The 21,750-nt window shown below is 37.3% G+C and overlaps 1 protein-coding gene across 2 annotated transcripts in view; it reads left to right on the plus strand.

Annotated features, from left to right (window-relative positions):
* The window catches only part of SLC4A10 (solute carrier family 4 member 10), a 121,964-nt gene that overhangs the window by 28,143 nt on the left and 72,071 nt on the right, over positions 1-21,750 (plus strand). For both annotated transcript variants that reach the window (XM_062005200.1, XM_010204760.2), the window contains exons 3-4: positions 8,530-8,676; positions 20,258-20,396. In XM_062005200.1, the coding sequence (XP_061861184.1) occupies positions 8,530-8,676; positions 20,258-20,396 (286 nt within the window). The remainder of the gene's footprint in view (positions 1-8,529; positions 8,677-20,257; positions 20,397-21,750) is intronic.

Below are 21,750 nucleotides of genomic sequence, written 5' to 3' on the forward strand. Positions count from 1 at the left end.
TCATTTGTCTGATGGTTTCACTAATGAAGGGACACAGAAAGCATTTCTAAAAGCAAAACAAGAACCCCATGTCCCATGGTTATGTTCCCATGTTTTGCATGTTATCTTTCAACGTGTGTGTACACACAAAATTCCTACTGAAAGAAATATGCTCTTATTTTTATTGCTGGAGTTCCTAAATGAGAATTGGGCACTGATTTTGGATATTAAAGTACATAATTACAAAATGAGAGGTTGTACATGTACCTGTACAAGGAGCAGTTAGGCAAGTTTTCCTAAACAGGTGTGTGCATCAACAAACAGTTGCACTCAGCCAGTTTACTCTGTGTTCTCTATGGCCACCTGCCATTGCTTCAGTGCACATTCAGTAGTAAAACATTTCAGACAAAGTGAATATACCTATTTTTTTCTCACACATATTAAAAATATTTGGATTGATATGTACACGTATGGAGATTTCAAATTCTCTCAGATCACATGCTGAGACTTTTGAACTATATAGATATGCAAAAGGATTGTCACTAAGTGCACTCTAAGGTCTTTTGCTTATACCCATCGTATCAGCTGAATGTGAAAATGACTGTTTGAAAATGGCTGTCCTTGCTAGAGGTGGTCAGCTGCAGATCCTGGATTTGTGGCAGGATTTCAGAACTGCTGTGGGTATTACTGTGGCCTGGTTTAGAGACAGCTTCAATAGGGAGATGGCTGGAGATAGGATTGTTAGGTAGGTGAAGTTCCAGGCATGAATTCTGCCTCTGTTGGAGGAAATCACAAAATGATCCTTAATTCAGAGAAGTAAAAATTTTGCTTAAGCTTTCTATTGTTCACACATTTTATTTGCCTAAGTAATGTGGGAAAAATTTGTCTCATGGAAAATCAGCTTTACCACCTTTAACATCTCTCAGGACACATAAACCTCTGTATCCAGTGTATACATCATTATACATTAGAATACACATTCTGACACTTTTGATGAAGCTTATATTATATGAGATGATTACTGAAAGTCACAAAAGACTTTAAGCTAAATTAGGAAATAAACATCACTTTTATAACACCAAATGTGATGCAGAAGCTGAGGATTTAGATTTAATAAACCAAATTTTTTTTGAAATGTTAGTGTGTTTGTAGAGATGTCTTGTACTTAACAATTTGCATGAAGATTAATTTTGATTAATTTTGAGTCCTGCTGACCAAAGGACTCGGAAATCCTACTGTATTTAATTGCTCTTTTAAAAAAATGACTATTTATTATTTCTTTTTCTATTTGTTCTAGCTTGTGACAGTAATTTAAAAATTATTTTCATGAAATTTTGATTATATACAGTCTAGAGTCAATGTATGAAAAACTCACTGTGATTGATCTCTAATCTCCATGTATTATTCAGTAAAAGGATGAGTGGCTCCAGATATGGAAGTAGGCTTCTATTCCCGGAGACTAGGTTTTTTTTATAGAAATAACATAATAGTGGACCTGTCTGCCACTGACATTATTTACCTGAAAATTAATAGGACCTAGCAGCTCACAGGGCTGAAAGAACATAAATCTTATTAACCTGCTGGCCTTGATTCAGCCTTGCCTCCACATAGAAGCAAGTCAGCTACTAATTCTATTTAGACAGACAGGAACATTGACCAAGGTCTCCCCTCCCTTTGGCTGCCAGGACGCTACAGCTTATTGCAAATAATTTGTTACCCTGTCAGTACAGATCCCCTGCTCCAAGCATCATGCCTCTGCTTCTCTTGGGTATCTTGTTTATCCTGTTTACTCTGACCTACCTCATGCTCCTCACTGCAATGTTTGTTAGACTTCAAGGGGTAGAATAGCAGCTGTGGAAATAAAGAGTTGAAGAGAGATTTCAGTTAGTCTATGCCTGTAATGTCAGATATGTTTGTATAGCTGTGGGTCTTCACAAAAAGGTCTCTTATAGAGCCATTTTGGTTTTATAAGCAGAGTTATTTCATTTTATTGCCTACCAAGTATTACATGCTCTAGCTTATTCCATTTGTTATTTCTAAGGCACTTCTTTCTGTAGTGCCTCTCATCTAGTTCTGTCTCCTTTTTCCTGCGTATCTCAATTTCTCCTGAGCTGTGCTTGCACTCTTGCCTTGGCAATTGCCTGGTTTGATCCCTTCACTGTGGGTCTCTTGTCCCTTCCCAAGTGTTTCCCCATTTGTGGGAAGGTAGTTCACCTTGAAGATTCGTGAATAACTGCTGTAGTTTTTCACAAAATCTCTTTGAAAGGTCACATGAAGAATAATGAAATAATGAAGCAAACAAGTCATCACATGGTTGAATGCCAGTCTTTGAGTTTTAAAGTTTGACTTTTCTCTGAGCTTCACTGACAAGAAACCTTTTCAATATTTGTGAGGACTAATATTTCCAAATATTTCACCTTGTGAAATTCTGAGAAATTAAATTGACATAAACCAACTTGCCATTATTGGTGAAAGCTGCAGAATTGCAGCCATCAGAAGACAGAAACATCCCATCTTTAACATACAGTTGTACTTGTACTGAGTTTGCTTTTTTTTTCTTTTTTTGCTTGTCAAATTGGGTCAAATTCTTCCCTCTGATAACCACAGTTTCACCATCAGTGGAAAGTGTATGTGTATCTGAGAGGGTGCTTTTATGTTCTGTGTCTGCTGACTTTTTTTTCTATTGTCTAGCAATATCTGAAACCTAATCTCATGGTAGCACCATGCACACAATGCTTTTGGACTCCTCTGGAGCAACACAGAAAAATCAAGAATGAACGTATATGCAGTTAAAAAGACTTCTTATTCCAGCAACAACCTGAAAGTTTTGTTAGATATTTGCTGGGAAGGCAGTGACTGACCAGGGCTCTTTAAAAGGTCCTCAACTTTAATGACTTCCATCAAATGCTCTTATGCTCTGTATTCAGTATGTCCTTAATGCTTTCTTAGGCAAGGGATATTGTTTTATTTTTTTCCCTGTGTAATTTTATACTGTAACCTAGAACATGTTAAATGGATGGTCTAAAAAAATTGTGAAGGTTTTCTTGTCAATTTCTCCAAATCATAGCTTGGAAAAAGGTGAAAAATGCCCCTCAAGCAAACCATAAGCCCAAACAGCAATGTAAACTGTTGGTTTAGGAAGTATTGCTTTTTTCCTTTCTGCTTTCTGTATAGCTCTGCCTCCCTGCTGCACTACAACAACGAATCATGAGTCATGAACACTCTACTCCTACACAATTTACCATAATCACTTTTTCTTCTATAAGGGAAGGGCAATTTTTTAACCTCTACATGGACTGCTGGTTTGTTGTTTCTAGCTCACTGTTCATTTTTGAGAAAATGGAAAATTGCATTTGGTTCAGCTGGTAATAAATAAAAGAGCCTTCAAGGCACTACGTGTTTCCAGAGGGAGAAACCTCTTCAGTCTCACTGAGGTCAGCCGTCATTTGAGAGCTGGTTTAAACCACAGGCAAAATATTCCCTCTCAAGGCTTCTGGAGTTTGTAACGTTTTTCCTTATTAGGTCACAGAAGCCTTTGCTCTTTCTGGAAAAGTTTCAAGACAGTCCCTTATCTGTTCCCATATCTTCCCTGTCTGTCATGCCTGTTAGCAGAGATCTGAAAGCCTTGGTCTCAGGATGTGCCTAAGGCAGTTTTGGACCATTCTGGGTGGAAAACAACACAGGCAGATGTACTACAAGTACTTGGCACTCATGGATGTTCAGATCCAGGGCAGTCAATTTTTGTGCAGTAATCACCAACTTGGCTGGTTCACTAAAGAGCTCTTAAAAGTACCTATTTGTGTCCCACATGCCTGGTGTAACATGGAGGCCTGTGGAGCCTCTACTTGATTGGGAAGTAGGGAGATGAGTGCGCTTCATATTTGTGTTCTTCCTAGCAAATAAGTGTGTGGTTTCTGTTTTAAAATTGTGTTTGGAAGGAGAATGATAGGCATGGGGGCAAAAATATCTGTACTCCTAGTGTTGCATTAAAAAGATCTCAATTCCTCTAAATTAAGGGAAATACAGTAAATTTCCCTCCATCTCCTTTTTTTCCTTGCAATGTCACATCTATTCAGACTATTTTAATGGGATTTCCAGAACTTCCTGAGTTAAGTCATCAAGCACCATAAATTACAATGGAATATATATTTTCAAAAATCCCACCAGTTCTTTTCCATTTATTTAATGAAAAAGATGACTAGGATGAGCTTCTCTTTGAAAGATCCAGAATGCCAGGTTCTTAAAACCATTTTTTGACGTTACATCTGTCATTTTCAAGGGATATGCAGAAAATATTTGTATTTCTGAGATTACCTTTTTGGATTGTTAATTTGCTATTGGGTTCTTAAGATAAAATTTAGGTAACAGCACTTCTATTTAGATTTTATTCTGAGAAATGTCGCTGTAAGATGTGTTTATATTAATAATGTAGATTTCATATCAGGCTTTTCTAGGGCAAAGAATTCATACCTCCACAAAGTGGAAATATTTACAAAACACTTTTTCTTAAATGTTTAGAAGAAATCCTGATATTTACATACATTCATATGTACTTTCATCTGTCTGAAAATTAAATATAATTAACAGGATCCCTTTTAAATATTTTATAATATTATTTGGATTTATTAGTGTAATCCTGTAAAAATTAAAAATAATACTTTATAAAAAGGATCATTATTTTTTAATCCTTAAAATATTTTACTTAAGGAATGTTTTAAATTTTGAAGGTAAACCACAAGGGGCCAAAACCCTTCATGCTATAAATGCATAGATTTAAATTAACTTTATATTCTGGGTTTTGTTCCTCAGATATGTGCAATTAGATTAAGAACAATCTCTTTTAAAAAAGCAAAATTTATAGAATTTAACAGTGGATGTTTAGCAAAGCAGATCAATTCAATACATTCCATTTCTTTAATAACCTTTCAGATTGTAAATAATCTTTGTATATGAGTCTCAGAGGTCCATTTTAATAAAATGATTCACACTTAAATCCTAATGCTGCAAATATTTATGCATGTGCTTAGCTTTCCTAAGTGTGGAGTAAATCAGCATTTTAGTTCAGAGTGTGTTTTTACAGGAAGAAAATCTTAGTTTTCTCATGATAAAACTTTACTGATGTTAATGTAAGGTTATTTGAAAAAGCTCAGGAAGACCAGCAAGATGGTAAAACTGTCCAAAAGCGATGCTCGGCATGGTATTTTTGAAGACTTGGCTTTAAAATGTTATAAAACTATTGTTTGTTATGCTCACTTTTTAAAACTGTGTGTAAATTCTGCTTGAGAATGGTTGTTAGGTTATATCCGATGTCTACAGTATGTACCCTGATCTAACTTAGAGTTGTTACTGTTTCCCATACTTTAGTGCCTTTGTGGCCTTGCCAAAAGAATGAGAAATTATGATCTGATTGAGCTAGATGTTGTGCAAATATACAGCACAGCAGAATTACTTTACAATATTTAAGCAATATTCAGGCATTTTTGGATGTCATCCTGATGAAGGAAATTATAAAACACACAAAAGATCTCTTTCGAGGTAAATGAAGGAAATTCCCTTATGCAATTAGTTGTAAACTATAAGGAGCAAACCCAAATCCTACTGGATATCCTGCAATTGATTTCAGCCAAATTGAAATAATAGATATTTTTTCTTTGGAAAATGTAGTCAGCGTAACTAAGGAATTATAACACATACAGGTACTGAAGGTATAAAAATGTTTCATTTTTTTTTTTTTTTAAAAAGCATTTTGAAACAGAAATGTGATTCCGTTGGTGTCACTTGGAATTTTACCATTGATTGCAGTGATCTTCAGGAGATATCAGCATCCTATAATCATATTACGCTGGCACAGACATATTCTATCAACTGCTTTTGAGCACAACATTAAATTAGAATCTAGCTGATTCTTGGGATGTGTTTATGGCAATGGAAACAAAAGCAAATCCTCTAGATCCTCCTGAAAATGTAGAATTTTTGGAAGAATGTTTTGGAAAAATCCTTGATTTTAAATTATGTCTTAAAAGTTCGTTTGGTGTTTCTGTTAGAAGTTTAATATTAAGCAGAGTTCTGGTTTATTTTAATATTCAAATTATTCTCATGTTCAAATAATGTAAGTCTTTAGAAGAAAAAAATATCTATTGAAGAACTTCATTGGAGAAGGTGTGGATGCTCATCTCCAGAGTAAGGCAGCAAGAAATTGTCTGTCAGAGAAAGTGGAGTGTTTCTGGCCTGCTCTGTCCTGTAGACTGCACAGGAGCCTCCTGGTTGGCATTTAGAGCTTGGGGATTTACAGAGCTTGCTGGAGACTCTTCTTTATTAATTTCTTCATCAATTTGTACAGGAAGAAGTACCTCACATTCTGGGAACTAATTTTTAATCTTTAGTTTCTATCATCCACTGTTGTTCCCAGATGATCTTTTTTTGTTCCACAGTTGTGTTCTTTTAATAAACCAGAATTTATTAACTCTTTCAGATTTTTTACTTTTCTTTTTTCTCTATTGTTTTTTCTATAGAAAACTATTCCTTTTCTCCTGTCATTTCTTCTCCCTCTTATTTGCCTAAACCCTGTTACAAGAATCTAGATTGCTCTGTATTGAAATTATGCCTTGATAGAACTCAGTAGGTTCGCATAGAAGGAATGAAATCCGTTTTGCTTTTTCTTGGTTATCCATTTCAGTTTCCAAGTTCCTGTTTTCTTTTCAGTGGGAATTGTTTCTGTCTGTATAGAGAGAATTGTCATGATATTCAGACACACGTGAATGTTCTGGCATTTAAGGGACTGCTTCCCAGTTCACTGAATAAAGAACAGTGTGGACTCAAGTTCTGGATTCTGCCCTGGGAATTAATTGAAATGTTAACCTGAATCTGCATTTTCTGATTCAGGTACAACTGGAGCATTGAAGTGGCACAAAATTAGAATAAGTATTCCCACTTCTTTCACAAAGCAGCAGAAATGAATTAAATTGCTAAATTAAAAATGCAATCTGTTTGCACCTCCACAAATGATTAAAGTCTTAGGAAGGATAACCCTTTCAAAGTGTTGTGGTTTGTTGTTTTTTTTACCCAACAAAGGGGACAGGATAGTGTTGACTACTGCCTTACTGCCATCCTTCAGTGTCTTTTTAATGAATTCTTTTTATGGAATACATTTTTCCTTGTTTAATGCAGCACCGACTGCAATACAGTTGAAATACCCCAAAGGCAGCAGTTTGCTTAAAATAATTAATTTTGATAAAATGTAATAAGAAGAAACATTTAAAAATTCAACTCATACACTTTGCTTCAGAAGAAAATCATACACTTTGCTTCCTGACTGCAAGAGTAGTCTCGCCCAAAATTGATACCTCTGGTTTCTAGTCTCCTCTACATGAATTAAAGTTGAGGAAGTAACTAGTGTGATGTCCAGAGCCTTTTCACCAGCTTTTTGTAGCTCTGCCTCTGCAGAAGATTCCTGTCAGCCTTGAATTTATTTGATGTATTGTGACAAATGCTGCCTTGCTTTTCTGGCCCCGCTGGAGTCCCATGGGATTAGAGGTCACGTGCTACCTTGGCTTAATGTTCTTGACCTTTTTCAGATGATTGACACTACTGAATGATTACAGCAAAGCAGCAATTATCCACTAGCTGTGTTACATGCATTTCAAAGAGAAAATAAGTGTTATTTGAGATGAATAATCTGGACTGTGTCCTTCTGCTGAGTAAATGTAGGAGACCTGCCCAGAGCGAGTCATGATTCCTTTCCCATTTGTTCTGTTTTGTGATACTTTCTGCATATTTCCCCAGTGCTCTCCTTCTGAATGCTTTACTGTGCTCTGATCCTGTTAGCCCACAAAGCTAAGAGCACTAAATCTTTCGAGCTTGATCAGCAACATGAAATTCCTCAGGCTCAAAGATGGTGATAGGCTTGGCAGTGTGTACCTTATTATATATTTTAAGAAGTAAAGTAAAAAGAAAGTAAAGCACTCTAAGCTACCACAAAGGTATTTACAATGTGAGCACCTAAAGTTGTATATGGATTATCCAGTCTAGCTTTTGTGGTGATTTTTTTTTTGTTTTTCTTGGGTTTTTTTCAGTCTGTTTTTCTTTTTTTCTTTTCCCTTCAGTGAATTTCCCACAAGAATTCTGTCAAGGTTTGGCTCATAAATAGCAATGAGTTTTGTAAAGTTCCCGTACACACAAAGCAAACAGCAATGTTACCAAATGTTCAATGCATCCATGTGTCTCTTCATATTACTGTTTTGGAAGACATTTTAGAGAACACCTGTCTGGCTTTAATAAAAGTTCACATGCAGAGATGCAGATTTGAAGGAAAGAAAAAAAAATCTGGCACTGCATCACAAGGACTTCAGGACTGGGATTTTGCCCTGTATCAAGGAGTTATATACCTGTGTTGCTGCATAGTCAGTATTGTAATCAATAGTGTTATTAATGTTAACATTAAATTAATATTATGCAATTACAGTAATTATTATACTGTTAATGCTATTATGGTTACTAATATTGTTATGTTGCCACAGCCCCTTCCTAAACAGTAACTTCTTTTCCCTATAGGCCATCGAACGTTGTTCATTGGAGTTCACGTTCCACTGGGTGGAAGAAAAAGTCACCGACGCCATAGGCACCGTGGACATAAACATAGAAAGAGAGACAGAGAGCGAGACTCGGGATTAGAAGATGGGAGAGAGTCTCCTCCTTTTGGTGAGATAAATTTTATTTTTATGTGAATAACAAACATCAGTATGATTATGCATCCTCTGTCCTGTTATGACTTGGACATTAATTAGTGGCAGGATTTTGGAGAACCCACCACAGCTTCTCCAGTCTCTGCTGGAGAACCAGATTTCATTCCTCTGATTAAAAGGGCAGCAGCCATTGACAGTCAATACAAAATCTCAATAATTTCTACCACTATAGGAGACTGTCTGTAAGTGTTTCTTATAAAGGTAGACTGCCACCACTGCTGAGACGGGGTAAATACTTTAGGGCATCAGCTGCCCTTACTGAAGGCTCTGGAGTATTTACCCCTAAAATGTAACACAGAGGAGTTGTGGTTCTTTACAATTAGTTTTGTAATACTGTTGATGCTACTGAAGCTGCAATATTTTATCAGGTATGAATTACGATCCATATTAGCTGTTTTCTTAAATGACACTGTAATGTGCCATTGTGAGATGAGTCTGCTACTTGAAGACTTGAGAACAGAGGAAAAAAGGCCTTTCAATAAATGGACCTGATGCAAAACTACTAAAATTATCATAATTTTACATCTAAAAACATTACAGAGAACAGAAAAACATAGTCATGAATAAATTACTCAAGCCTTTTCTCAAAATACATGAGAATATTATGTCCTGCTCAAAACTAAAAAGTCCGTGTGCTGAACTGTCTAAGGCTACAAGTGTTAAAAATATAATGGAAGCATGTATAGTGAACAGTTTGTCAGTGTGCAATTGAAGAACGTTTTTAAATCATTAGGGAAATGTGCCAATGTAATTTCAGGTTACAGAATAGTAATTATAAGACTTTCTTTTAATTCGAAGTTTGTATTATGTATGCAGAAAGCTTTGGAACAAATAGATTGTTAGTGTTGGTTGTGAAATATATTGTAAAGAGCTTGAAATACTCAAATATTTCACAGTGAATTACACTGGGAATGAAACAAAGTTAAGACTTTTTCAAACTTAATAGATATGAGTTATGTTTTAAAGACTGAACAGTGAAGAAAAAATTGGCTGTGGTGGTTATGTCTGGAATGTATTTCAAATGTAAGAAGACCTGATACTATATGGAAACTGCTTTCTTGGAAAACAGCAAAGTTCATAAATTATTAAAATAGTTTTCAAAAAGAATATGCATATATACATATAATGTCAGATTAAAAAGAAACAATTGAAAGTTGCATTAGCCAAGAAGTGAGATATCTTAAACTATGAAGCTATGTCTTCTGTTGAGTCATCTGCTTTTATTTAAGTGCCAGTATGTGACACATTTTGGCTGAGAACTTAACTCTGTTCTTTCAACTTCTGGAGACCTAGGCTTGTGTCCTTCCTAATGTCAAAAGTGAAAAGAAATTAATTAACTGGATGATTTTTTCCTGAATAATCTTTGACAGTTGTGCATACAATGAAATAAACTGTGCAACACTATTCTGTGTGAAGTAAAAATCAGCCTATGTTCAAGAGAGTAGTTAGACAAAAAAAGAGATAGTTTTGAAGTACACTTGGGAGTTGGTATTCAGAGTTTTTATCTACAGGCATTTTTACTTGAAGTGGAGCACCACACATTTGTAAGTTGTGTTTTCAATTGTAAATGTATTGCAGCTACCAATTAAATGGTGTGAAGGTCATGTCACATAAATGGTTACCAAGGCCAGATACAGATACAGGTCAGAAACATTCAAGTCTTCTCTGGATCCAGAATGCTGAAGACACTCTTCAAAATGCTTGGGTGGTAATGATTGAAAGGAGCCACAGATGGAACTACCAAACATTCAGAAAAATCTGGAAGTACCCAAGTTTTTCCACCCTGAAATAACATCTAAGTAGTAAAATTTGATAAATTTTCTCCTGGACTATTTTGCTTCTGGAAGTCTGGCCAGAGAAGCAGACTTTGACTGACATCTGTTCATCCAGACAGAAATATGGCATCCCATAGTGTCCTGGTTTCATCTGGGGTAGAGTTAATTTTCTTCTTTCTTCCTAGTAGCTGGTACAGGGCTATGTTCTAAATTTGTGCTGAAAACAGTGTGACATGGGGATATTTTGGTTATTGCTGAGCAGGGCTTCCACAGCGTTGAGGCCTTTTCGGCTTCTCACACTGCTCTGCCAACAAGGAGGCTGGGGGGCACAAGAAGTTGAGAGAGGACACAACCAGGACAACTGACCCAAACTGTCTACGGGGCTGGTGCATACCATAGAGGTCATGACCAGTATAGAAACTGGCTAAGCTGGCCAGGAGGGGCAGATTTCTGCTGGGGCACTGGTCAGTGGCTGGTGAGCAGCTGCGCTGGGCATTGCTTATGTTTTGTTTTATTTTTTATTTCTAGTTTTTAAAAAGATTTGACTATTTTAAATAATAATAGCAACAATGTATATTATTATTGTTGTTATTATTAGAATATTTAATTTCATTTTAGTTATTAAACTGTCTTTATATCAATCCATGAGCTTTACTTTTTTTTTTCAGGAATTTCTCTTTCACATTGCCCCTGGGAGAGGGGAGGAGTGAGTGAAAGGCTGCATGATGCTTAGTTGCTGGCTGAAGTTAAACCATGACACTGAATCTGAAAATTGTACAGTGATGGAGGAGTTAAGCACAGTCAGAGCAGGCAACAAAATTATACAGAGATTAATTGTTTCTATATCCACATCCTCAATTTTAGAGTGGATTTGCCTTATGGGAGTTTCACACAGGTTGTTGTGCTGCCTGGGGAGAAGCATTACCCTTAAAGAGAGTATAAAAATACTTTTTCTATATTTTATTTACACAGAGGGAACAACAGACACTTTCTGCAATAAATCTGAATCCAAATCCACTAAACCTCAATAATGCTTCTTAGCTTTTGTTCCCCATGACCACAAGGTTATACCAGTATCCAGAGGCTCAAGGAAGCTGCAAGGAAGACAAATGTACTTCCAATTCTGGATGCCTAATTCCATATGAGGGACTACGCTACTTAAGAGAGCAAATTCAAAATGGTCCCTTAATTTATGAATCATTCTGATTTAATCAAACACTCAGAAATGCTTATCTCCCTCTCTCTGCAGACACCTTTAAACGCATTTCTGAATAGTAGGAGGCTGTATTCTTGGGAACTGGGAGGGAGGAGGAGAAAGAAAAAACATTTCAAGGAGCAGGTGCAAGAAGAAAGATACAGAAAATAAGCACTGTGAGACCAGCTGATAGAAAACAGTGCTTTGAAGTAAGTCAGAAAAATACATTAGGATTTTTATGATACAAGAGAATAAATTAGCAGTGTTTTGAAGTAGTGAACTATGAAAGGAGGTATAATAAAAGCCAAAGATGCGACAACTGAATAATAGAGATGCTGGAATAAGTAAAAGCCTGAAATATTCAGACACAAAGTGCTCCAGACTGCTTGCTCTGTTAAGCAAACATGGGATGAAACATTATTTTTTGTCATAATTTATAACTTCCATCTGTGAAGTACTATTAGGTGCAGATCTTGCTCTGCAATCACTGCTTCAGGGAGCTGCACAGTGGACATAGTGTTGTGAGGCTGTGCAGGCCCCTCTCAGAGTGGACAAGTGCCACTTGATTTCTGTCCAGTTAAAAACAATTTCTTAAAACAAAGAACATTATTTGCATCAACATTAAGAACATTTTTTAAAACAAAGATACATTTTTTGTATCAACATGGCCAGAAAACACCTGTGTTCAAGGTAGTGCCTGTGATAGGAAGCTTCCTGGTAATCGTTTTGATTACTGGCTGGGAAAGCTGTACCATCTACTTTCTTAGCCAATAGATTTCTGTAGAGAACAGTTTTTTTGGAACATTCTGATGGCAGCTCAGAAGCTTTTTTTTTTTTTTTTTTTAATCTCCTACTGTCACTTGTCAAAAATAACCCAAGTGTTCTCAATGTGCAGATTCGGAGTTTGTAGACAAATAATATGTAGTTAGTGGAATAAAAAGGAATCCTGTCATTTGGGAGCACAGAGCAGTAACTCAAGTTTTATTTTTGTTTCCCCACACCTGATTCTTGCTGTCTCTCTGTTGCTTCTTGATGAGATGAGGTTGTACAAGGTATTTCCATTTTGCCATAATGATGTGCCATTGAATGGCATAATTTGCAGATTATATGGCTTGCTCATGGAGAGGCTTTTTTAGGTACTAAAAATTGTAAGCTAAGTGATTTCAAGATCTAGAGTTCCACCATATTGCCTCATATTTTTTTTGGAATAAAAGGAGAAATCCAGTGAAATTATCCTCTCTAGTTAAAAATGCAGTAATGCTATTTGCTATACTGAAGAGATTTTCCATTCCCAGCTGAAATGCTGCTATTGTAATTAAGGCCTCAGTTTCAAGCTCACTTTAAGCTCCTCTCCTCCACAGCTTTTCTTGTGGGGCAAGTATTGAGGCTGCATTGTGCATTAAATTACGGAATTGATTCAAATTAAAACTACTTTGGCAAAAAAAGGCACTGTTTCTAGCCTAGAGCAGCTCCATGGTGCTGTTTGCTGAGTGAGCGGTGGGTGTCAGCTGCAGTAGGCAGCAGGGCCACAAACCATCCAGGACATTCAATTCCATCAACACCATGGGCTGTGGTGGCACTGAAGGTCTGGTGCTGATTTCCCTTTGGCTGATAGGATTGCACTTGCTTGGTATGCACGTGGATTTTAATGATAATTTTCAGTGGTTTTCTTGATGTCGGTTTTTTGCCTGTAATTAGTAAAGTGCTTTCCTCTTAGGAATTTTAGATATTTATGTTTTAAAAGAGGATGGAATGGGAAGACTTTATCTCTCAGCAGGGTGTTTCTTTAAGGACAAGTTTTGTGAGGGTGAACGCAACTGTGAGGACTGGGATTTGATTTCAGCTTCCTGTGGTATCTTCTAGGACTAGGCACTGTTGGATCTTGTGCAAGGTTTGTTTTGTTCTTTTAAGAAATCTGGCTTTAATAATACCTAGTTTTAAAAGGCATAAATTTGTACTTCATTATATTGAATGTAGCAAGGGAAGCTGAGCAGCCCTGGGAGTGAGCCTAACAGGATTCTGAAGGAAATGCAAACAAAAAGGGATTTGCAAAGGGAGGCTTGGTTACAAGAGGGGCTTGAAGAAAGTATAAGGAAAGGGTGCAGCCTATTGTATTTGGTACCTAAACTCAAATCTTGAAGGGGTACTAATGGGGCAAATTTAATTTTTTTTGTAAAGAATGTGGCTGCTGAGAGAATTCTCCTACCTTTAACTATAGGCTTTGCTGAGGAATGAACTTGGAAATTTGACATTCTGGGCAACTGTGGGACACAAAGCAGCAAATCTGAATTAAAATAATAGATCATAACTGCAGTTTTAAGAGTCCAGCAGAAAGATGAGAGCCGAAGCTTAAGTATTGCCCATATTGTCAGACCCAGAAGATAAGATTATTTGTATAGCCCTGAGGTGAAGGAAGCAATTCATGTGATGAAATGCAGAGAGAGCTTTCTGAAAACAAGATTATATGTATAGGGATGAAGTGCCAGAGGAGCAAGCAAGGGAATACTTTCTCCCAACCTAACATGTTATTTCTAAAGTCTGTGAAGAGATTTTCAGAAGTGGGCTGTATGGCTGTTTTCTGTGGACTTGAGTACTGTAAATTTTGTTTTAATTTTTACAGTGTTTTCTAATTAAAAGTGATTTATGATCCATGCTTTTACTGATTGCTGAGCTGAAGGTCAAAGTCCAATTGCACAGGAAGGAGGTGGGGGGAGTGTCCCCATCCACCACTTCCTTGGTGGGTGCAAGCAGGAGGATGGTGAACATTGGTCATATGTGAAATGAGCAGTTCTTCTCTGTGATTCTGTGAATTTTTCACAGTATTTCTCCTTTTTTTGAAAGGAGTTGTGATGGATGTCAACTGTGGTATACCAGTTCACCCCCTGTCTGCAGCCTGTCCTGTTCAGTGAGCAATCAACAGCAAGAAAAAAGCTTATATATTTAAAGTTAGTTTAATGTGAATGTACAGGAGAATGTGAATGATGCATCGATTAAATCTTGTCTATGATATTTTACTATTCTATGTGAACTTCTGTAATATAAGGTTTATTTTACTGTTTGACCCCAGTAAGTATTAGCCTACTAATACTACCCTTAAATGCAGGTTATCAACAGGCTTAAAAATACAGATAGGTGTCCTGAGCTAATAGTGTTACCAGAAATACATTTTGTACTCTTTGTAGAGTTTCTCAAGAGCAGAAGCAAAAATTTGTGTTATCATAGAATCATAGAATGGTAGGGGTTGGAATGGATCTTTAGAGATCATCTAGTCCACTCCCCCTGCAGAAGCAGGTCCACCTAGATCAGGTCATACAGGAACAGGTCCAGGTGGGTCTTGAAGACCTCCGAGGAAGGAGACTCCACATCCTCCCTGGGCAGCCTGTTCCAGTACTCCGTCATTGTGTTATGATTTATACATACCCAAGGCTGTGTTTCTGTTTGTGGTATGGCTTGTGCAGACTGCATGCAGTTCTGACAGTGATTTGTCTCAGGAGAAATCTTGGCATACACTGAGGAGGAAATGTGCATAACTCAGAGTGAAGTGCAATGGAGCAGGTTGTTTGCTGGGCTGAATTTATGTGGAGAGATGAATGATCCTGCTGTCTTACACTATCCCAAGTCTTGATTTCACCTTATTCCCTTTAGCTAGAGGAAACAGTCCTGACCCAGAATTGTGGTTGCACATGGATGTGTTTTAAATGAGGGAAGTGCCAATTATGGTTCTTTACTACATGTGTTTTGCAAGGTAGGATGATGATTCAGGACACTGCCTGCACTCAGTGCTGTTCCAGGGAGCAGCTCTTCATGTTACCTTCTGGGAATTAGGTTATTAGCAGTTCTGCCTTTCAGTTCTGCTATTTTGGCATGTCTACCCATATCTTGCATATCTTGTTCTAGGAATGTTAATGACTTTACAAAGAGTCTTAGTAGTGAGCTCTGTGTCAGGTTGCTGCAGGGTTACTTCTTTTCTGAAGCACCGAATCCCAATGTGAATTTGTGCTTTTGACAATAGTGTATTCACTAGGTCTTAATTTTTACCCTTTTGACAGTGCAGTGGAGTTATACAGATTTTTAAACCTGGAACACTCAGGTTTTCCATGCGTGCAATGCATTTGAAGTATTAGAGATAGTCTGGATATTTGCATGAGTGCTGCACAGACAATTGTGAGCAGAAGCCCAGAGAAACCCAGGTATAACAGTCTGACAGGAGGCTCCCATGGGAGGGAAGGCTGTGGAATCTGGGACTGTTCAGCTTGGAGAAGTGAAGACTGAGGGAGGACCTCATTAATACTTCTAAGTATTTAAAAGATGTATGTCAAGGGGATGGGGCAGCCCTTTTTTCTGTAGTGTCCAATTGTCATGGTTTAGGCCTATCAGGAAACAAAAGACCACGATTAGCCTCAAGTACCAAAGACCTGAGGATTGCCAAAGAGCAGGGAGAGCTTAAATGCTGCATATGGCACAGGACAAAACAGACTGTAGGGAAGAAAACAGAAAATAATTTAATCCAACACCAACTAAAGCATAACCATAAAACCCCAAACCATAACCAACACGAAACAACACAGAATGGTACAACGATGAAGAGTACAACCTGCCCTTCAGGACTACCTTCTCCCTACCCCTCCTCTCTTCCTGGGCTCAGAGCTTTGATCCCCGTGTCTTTATCTCCTCCCCCGCTGAACAGCTCAGGGGAGTACTGAATGGGGGTTTCAGTCAGTCTATGATTTCTGCTGTTTTCCTTTCCTCAGGGCAGACAGGCTCCGCACCAGTCCTGCCTGCTCCTCCACAGGGTACCTCACACACCCGGCACCTCTGCACGGACAGTTCCAATGTCTGTTCATCTCAAAGGCTGCAGCTCCTCTCTGCCTCCTGTGTGGGTCTCTGCAGCCTGCAGGTTCTCCAGCATGGCCTGTGCCATGGCCTGCTCCTCACACTGGAGCTACTGGTGGCTCTCAGTCCTGCCATGGCCCTGCATGAGTTGCAGAGGTACGGCCTGTGTTCTTGCCATGGGTTGCAGAGAGGTCTGGTTTGGTGCTCCTCCTTCCTTCTTCCTCTGACTGTGGGGTCCACGTGGTTGACTCCATCTTGTACCACTCTTACAGCTCCCTCAAGCACTTCAGATTCCTGTCCCTAAATAGTGATCACAGAGGCGCCAGATTGGCCCAGCTGGGCCAGAAGTGGGTCTGAACCCAAGAACCAGGAGAAAGTCTGAGGACTCTTTACCGGGTCTTCACTGCAAAAACAGCTCCTCACTAAGCCATGACACCAGTGATAGGACTAGTGGTAGTGGATGAAAGCTGGAACACAAAAAGTTCCACTTAAGGAAAAACTTTCCTGTTCAACTGAGGGAGCCCTGGCATGGGCTGCTGAGCGAGGGTGTGGAGTCTCCTTCGCTGTAGGTTTTCAAAACCCACCTGGGTGCGTTCCTCTGTGACCTAATCTAGGTGGAGAAGGGGGATTGGACTACATGATCTTTAGAGATCCCTTCCAACCCTACCATTCTATGATTCTATACCTTGGTGGAGCCACAGCAAACAGAAAGCTGCCCCAACTTTTCCTGACCAAGATGCCTCATTAGCCAAAGATGGGTGGTTGCTGATGATAGATCTGCTTCTTTTGTGTACCAGACTTTCTGTCCAGTTCCAACTGATTCTGGAGGATTTCCTGAACTTGTGCTGTACCATTTACCTGGGAGAATGATCAACTGCTTATTGTGGAACTTTGGATTTATGTTGTTCCTAATATCTCTGTGTGCTGAAATCAAACAACTGCAATAATATAAATGCAAATTTAACAAACTATTCCCATTCATTTATTTTTTTTTAGCTTAATCTAAATTGCTTTCATTACTTTTTACAAACAGCAATGATAATGTGAAGGATTTTTTTTTTACACTGACTGCACTATTTGAAGTGAGGATAGACATAGATAATATTCAAGTCAATTTCTGTTTTCCTAGACTTCAAAAAATATTGAGTGTCCTACTTTGCAAATATTATGCTTCTACACTTGAGGATTAAGTTATCACAGTTTGACAGTCAGCAATTGAAGTGTTCTTTCATACTGTTTTGAATCACGTATTATTCCTTTTCCCTGTAACGCATTAATGATATATTTGGTGGTTATTACTCCTATGAATAACAGCCAAATTCATCTGGCATTGCTCACATGAATAATCCTGTTAACTCAGTTTTATAAGTGGAACCAACATACCTGATTAAAAAAAAAAAAAGTTTTCCTATTGTTCATTTCTCTTAGAGTTTTGTCTTTGAAATAAAATTATTGTACTGTAAAGCAAACAACAACTTTTATTTTCAGTTTCCAGCTTGTTGTCTGAAAGTCAAGCTCTGGCTTGCAGGTTTCAAACATCAATACAAATTAGAGCAGCAAAGAAAAATAGCAAGAATCAAGCAGCTAGTTTTACTGGTATGTTAACAAGGAAGAAGATAATTTAGGGCACAGTTTGTCATTTGTGTAGATTCTTCACTGTTGTCAGTCAAGTAACTGTATGTTACACAGAAGAACCAGTAGGATCAAATCACAGCAGTGAGGTGTTTCCTTGTTACAACTCACCTGACTTAAGAAATTTCTGATCCTCTGCTTTCCTTCCCACGCTGAAAGTGTGCATTTGCATGGGTATCATAACTGCCACAAAACTGCCGCTCTGCTGTACAACACAACGCATTTATTGCTTAAAAGCAAATCAGTTCTACTGCTGATTTTATCAAGAGTACAGGATGTTCCTGGCAGTGTTTATTCTCAGATTCTCACTGCAGTCCAGCTCTCTACCAAAGTAGCTTGTTTTCCATATTCTGTCACTCATATGCACTTAATCTTTGCGCGTTCATATCTTCCTGAATTTTGTCCTTCTGGGAAATAACAGTTGCATACTAATTGACTAGAATATACTTTCTAGTCTCAAGTTAAATGTTGGTGTTTGTATTTACTTTACTCTAGAATGTACCAACATGTGGTTAAGAGGAACATGAAGAATTACAGGAAGAGAGAAGCTGGAAAGGGGTCTAGAATAGAGATTGAAATGGTCTTAAAGAAAAAGAAGACTGAACAGTGAGAGAGGAGAGTAATAAAAGAAACAGCAAAGTGGAGGAGGTTGTTGATTCTTTAATGATTTACTAAAAGTAATTTCTGTCTCCTTAGCTATGCCCCTGCAGTTCCTTTCTCTAGTATTTAGTAGTACCTGAGCCCTAGTCTCTCATATTTGTTCCTGTGTTTCATTTCCTTGCTTTATGAAAGAGTAAGCAGACTTAACCGTATTACATCTTTACACTCTACTTAAGCAAACAGACCATGTATGAACTGTCACATGTTTCGTTGCTGTAGCAAGTTTATTACTACTACTGTTACCAAAACAGGTGTCTTCAGTGCTGAGTTTAAACTCCTGTATCAATGGCCCATTTAATTATTTTTGGTCAGTGCTGTATCTGCTCTTGTAACGAACATTCAGTGAGTGCTATCGTTTCATTTTTTCCAAAATTCAGAAAGCTTGAGGATCTTATGCAGGAATGCTCCTCACTGCTCGATGGAAAATACTGTAGCTTGTCTTACAAATACAGTTGTAGGAGAGAACTTTAGACAAGGTTCAAGAAATCGCTGAGCTGTTCTTCTGGATAATCAGTTTTTCAGTTGACTGGCAGCCTGGCCCCTATCAGCTCTCACAAAGGACTTTGGTTCGTCTCATAAATGAGAAACTGGTTTCATCCAGAGCTTGTTCATTTGAGATTTGCATTTAAATAAGCAAATGAGATTTTTTGTTTTTAAAAAAGACTTAAAACTCTTGAGCTATGAGCACTGAATATACATGGACATCAAGGTGCTCTCTGAGTTCTATTAATTTTCTGAGTGATATGAAAAAAAAAATAGTATGTGTCCAGAATACATTTAGTGGTCTGTGCTGAAAAGTTATAAAGAAAAATAACTGATCATAGGCATGTAAAGGGAAGACAGGAAGAATAAAATAGCAAAGTTGGGACAGGTGAACAGTTTATTCATTTGTAACAGCCTAACCATCTTACAAACAATATACAATGAAAGAATGGTAGGTGGAGATAGTGATGTATTCTTTTTGAAGTTTCCAGTTGTGTCTTGACGTTAGAGAAGTTTCTTTTGGTTTCTTTCTCTTGCTAGATAAAACAACACATATTTAGTACACTAGCTTGTGAGCTGAGCTACATCTATGGATTTATACTTATGATGTGGCAATGTAGTTTTTGCAACACTGGAGTGAAGAATTTATCAGCTCCATGCTGCCTTTTTCCTGTGAGATACATTCCAGGTTCCAGTAGTCACTACTTCTGTACATCATATTCTGTCTTTAGATGAGTTTCTTCAGTTAGCAGATGAGAAAACGGCAGTAAATAAAGAGGTCTCAGTCTGCAGGTATTTTTGTGTAGTTGTTCTTACAGCATAACAATAGTCATGTTTTTTGTGTGACAGTAAGTAGTATAGATGAGAGTCTGGATAATCTAATGAAATGTTAGGTGTTTTCTTGCTCAGGGGGAAAAATAAAAAGGTACTCTGGACTTGATATTTTAATTTTTCTCTAGATACCCCATCACAAAGGGTGCAGTTTATTCTTGGAACAGAAGATGATGACGAGGAACACATTCCTCATGATCTCTTTACTGAGCTTGATGAAATTTGTTGGCGTGAAGGAGAGGATGCAGAGTGGAGGGAGACAGCAAGGTGAGTGTTTTCATGAGTTTTAAAAAATTATCTGTAGCTATTCGTTGCTGGTGTATTGAGGAATGATTTCAAAACTATGGCAAGCTCAGAAACAGATTTTGGATATAAAGCTTAAATAAACCCATAATTGTAATCCTTCAGCTGCTAGTATTACAACAGTATTTGTTGTTTCCCAGAGCTGAATGTTTTCAGCTGGATTTATGAAATAGGTCAGAATGAATATCAAGGGAAAGAAAAATGGTATCATTTATATATAATAAATATATCTTGTATATGAATAAAAAATTGCTAGTTTTATTCATATGTTAGCCTATAATTTCATATAGTCTTGAACCCTCAAGAAACCAATAAAGTTACCATTATAAAAAGATTAAAGTAAGGAATGAGATTACTTTTAGAATAATAAACCTTTTACATATTCTGTCAATGAACAATTGATTTTGAGACTTTGAGTATTCAGTGTTGGATTATTTTGTTTCTGCAAAATTAGTATGAAAAGACTTTTTAGATTACATTGCTGCTAATAAAAAAATAATGTTGGAATAGAACTTTTTTTTAATGTTCCTTTCCATTTCTTGCCATCTAAATGAGACATGATTTGGTTAGTTCTCTGAAGACTTTACATTTTCCAGCAATCTTTGCTTAATTTTTGTTTTTGGAACCTTAATTCTCTTTTTCCTTGCCAATATTTTTTGACAGTATTCCTCAATGGTTCCTGGAAGTGTGTAGACTGCATCTTTGGTGTCAGTAGGATAATAATTGTGGACTTTCTGAAGGAATATTTTTGAGAACTCATATGTGGGCTGTTTGGTATGAGTATGACTGTTAGCTTTCCCTTTTATTTTACTGCAAATTCTTGCTTTCACAGAGGGCCACAGAATTTTCTATGACCTTCCCTTATCTGTTCATAGGAGGCATAGACAGAAGCTAAATATAGATCTTTACATGTAAGAAATTCTCACGTGGGGATTGTGCTGCAAAATGAATGTAGGAGTGTTCCTAAATAATGTTATTAATATTCTGAGGGAGAAACTCTAATCAAGTTAATCATCTGCAGTGTTCTCATACTGATTAAGAATATATAGAACCTCTTCTAGGAGCAGTATCAGTTTCTATTGTGGTGAAAAAATATCACCGTTGTTTATGTAATTTTTAGCATTTTTAGGGAAATAGAAACTTCTTTAGTTGAACTAAAGAAAAAATCAGCAAAGATTTGCATTTCTTAAAATTATAACTATTTTTATTAACATAAGTAATTAATCACGATAGAATTTGAAAAGAATAGGTGAAATAAAGAAATTTCGGTTTAGATTGAGCTGTTTATATGTACGGCCTTTCCAATTGTAATTTGGGA

The sequence above is a fragment of the Colius striatus genome, chromosome 11 (assembly GCF_028858725.1).
Source record: "Colius striatus isolate bColStr4 chromosome 11, bColStr4.1.hap1, whole genome shotgun sequence".
NCBI classification, from domain to species: Eukaryota; Metazoa; Chordata; class Aves; order Coliiformes; family Coliidae; genus Colius; species Colius striatus.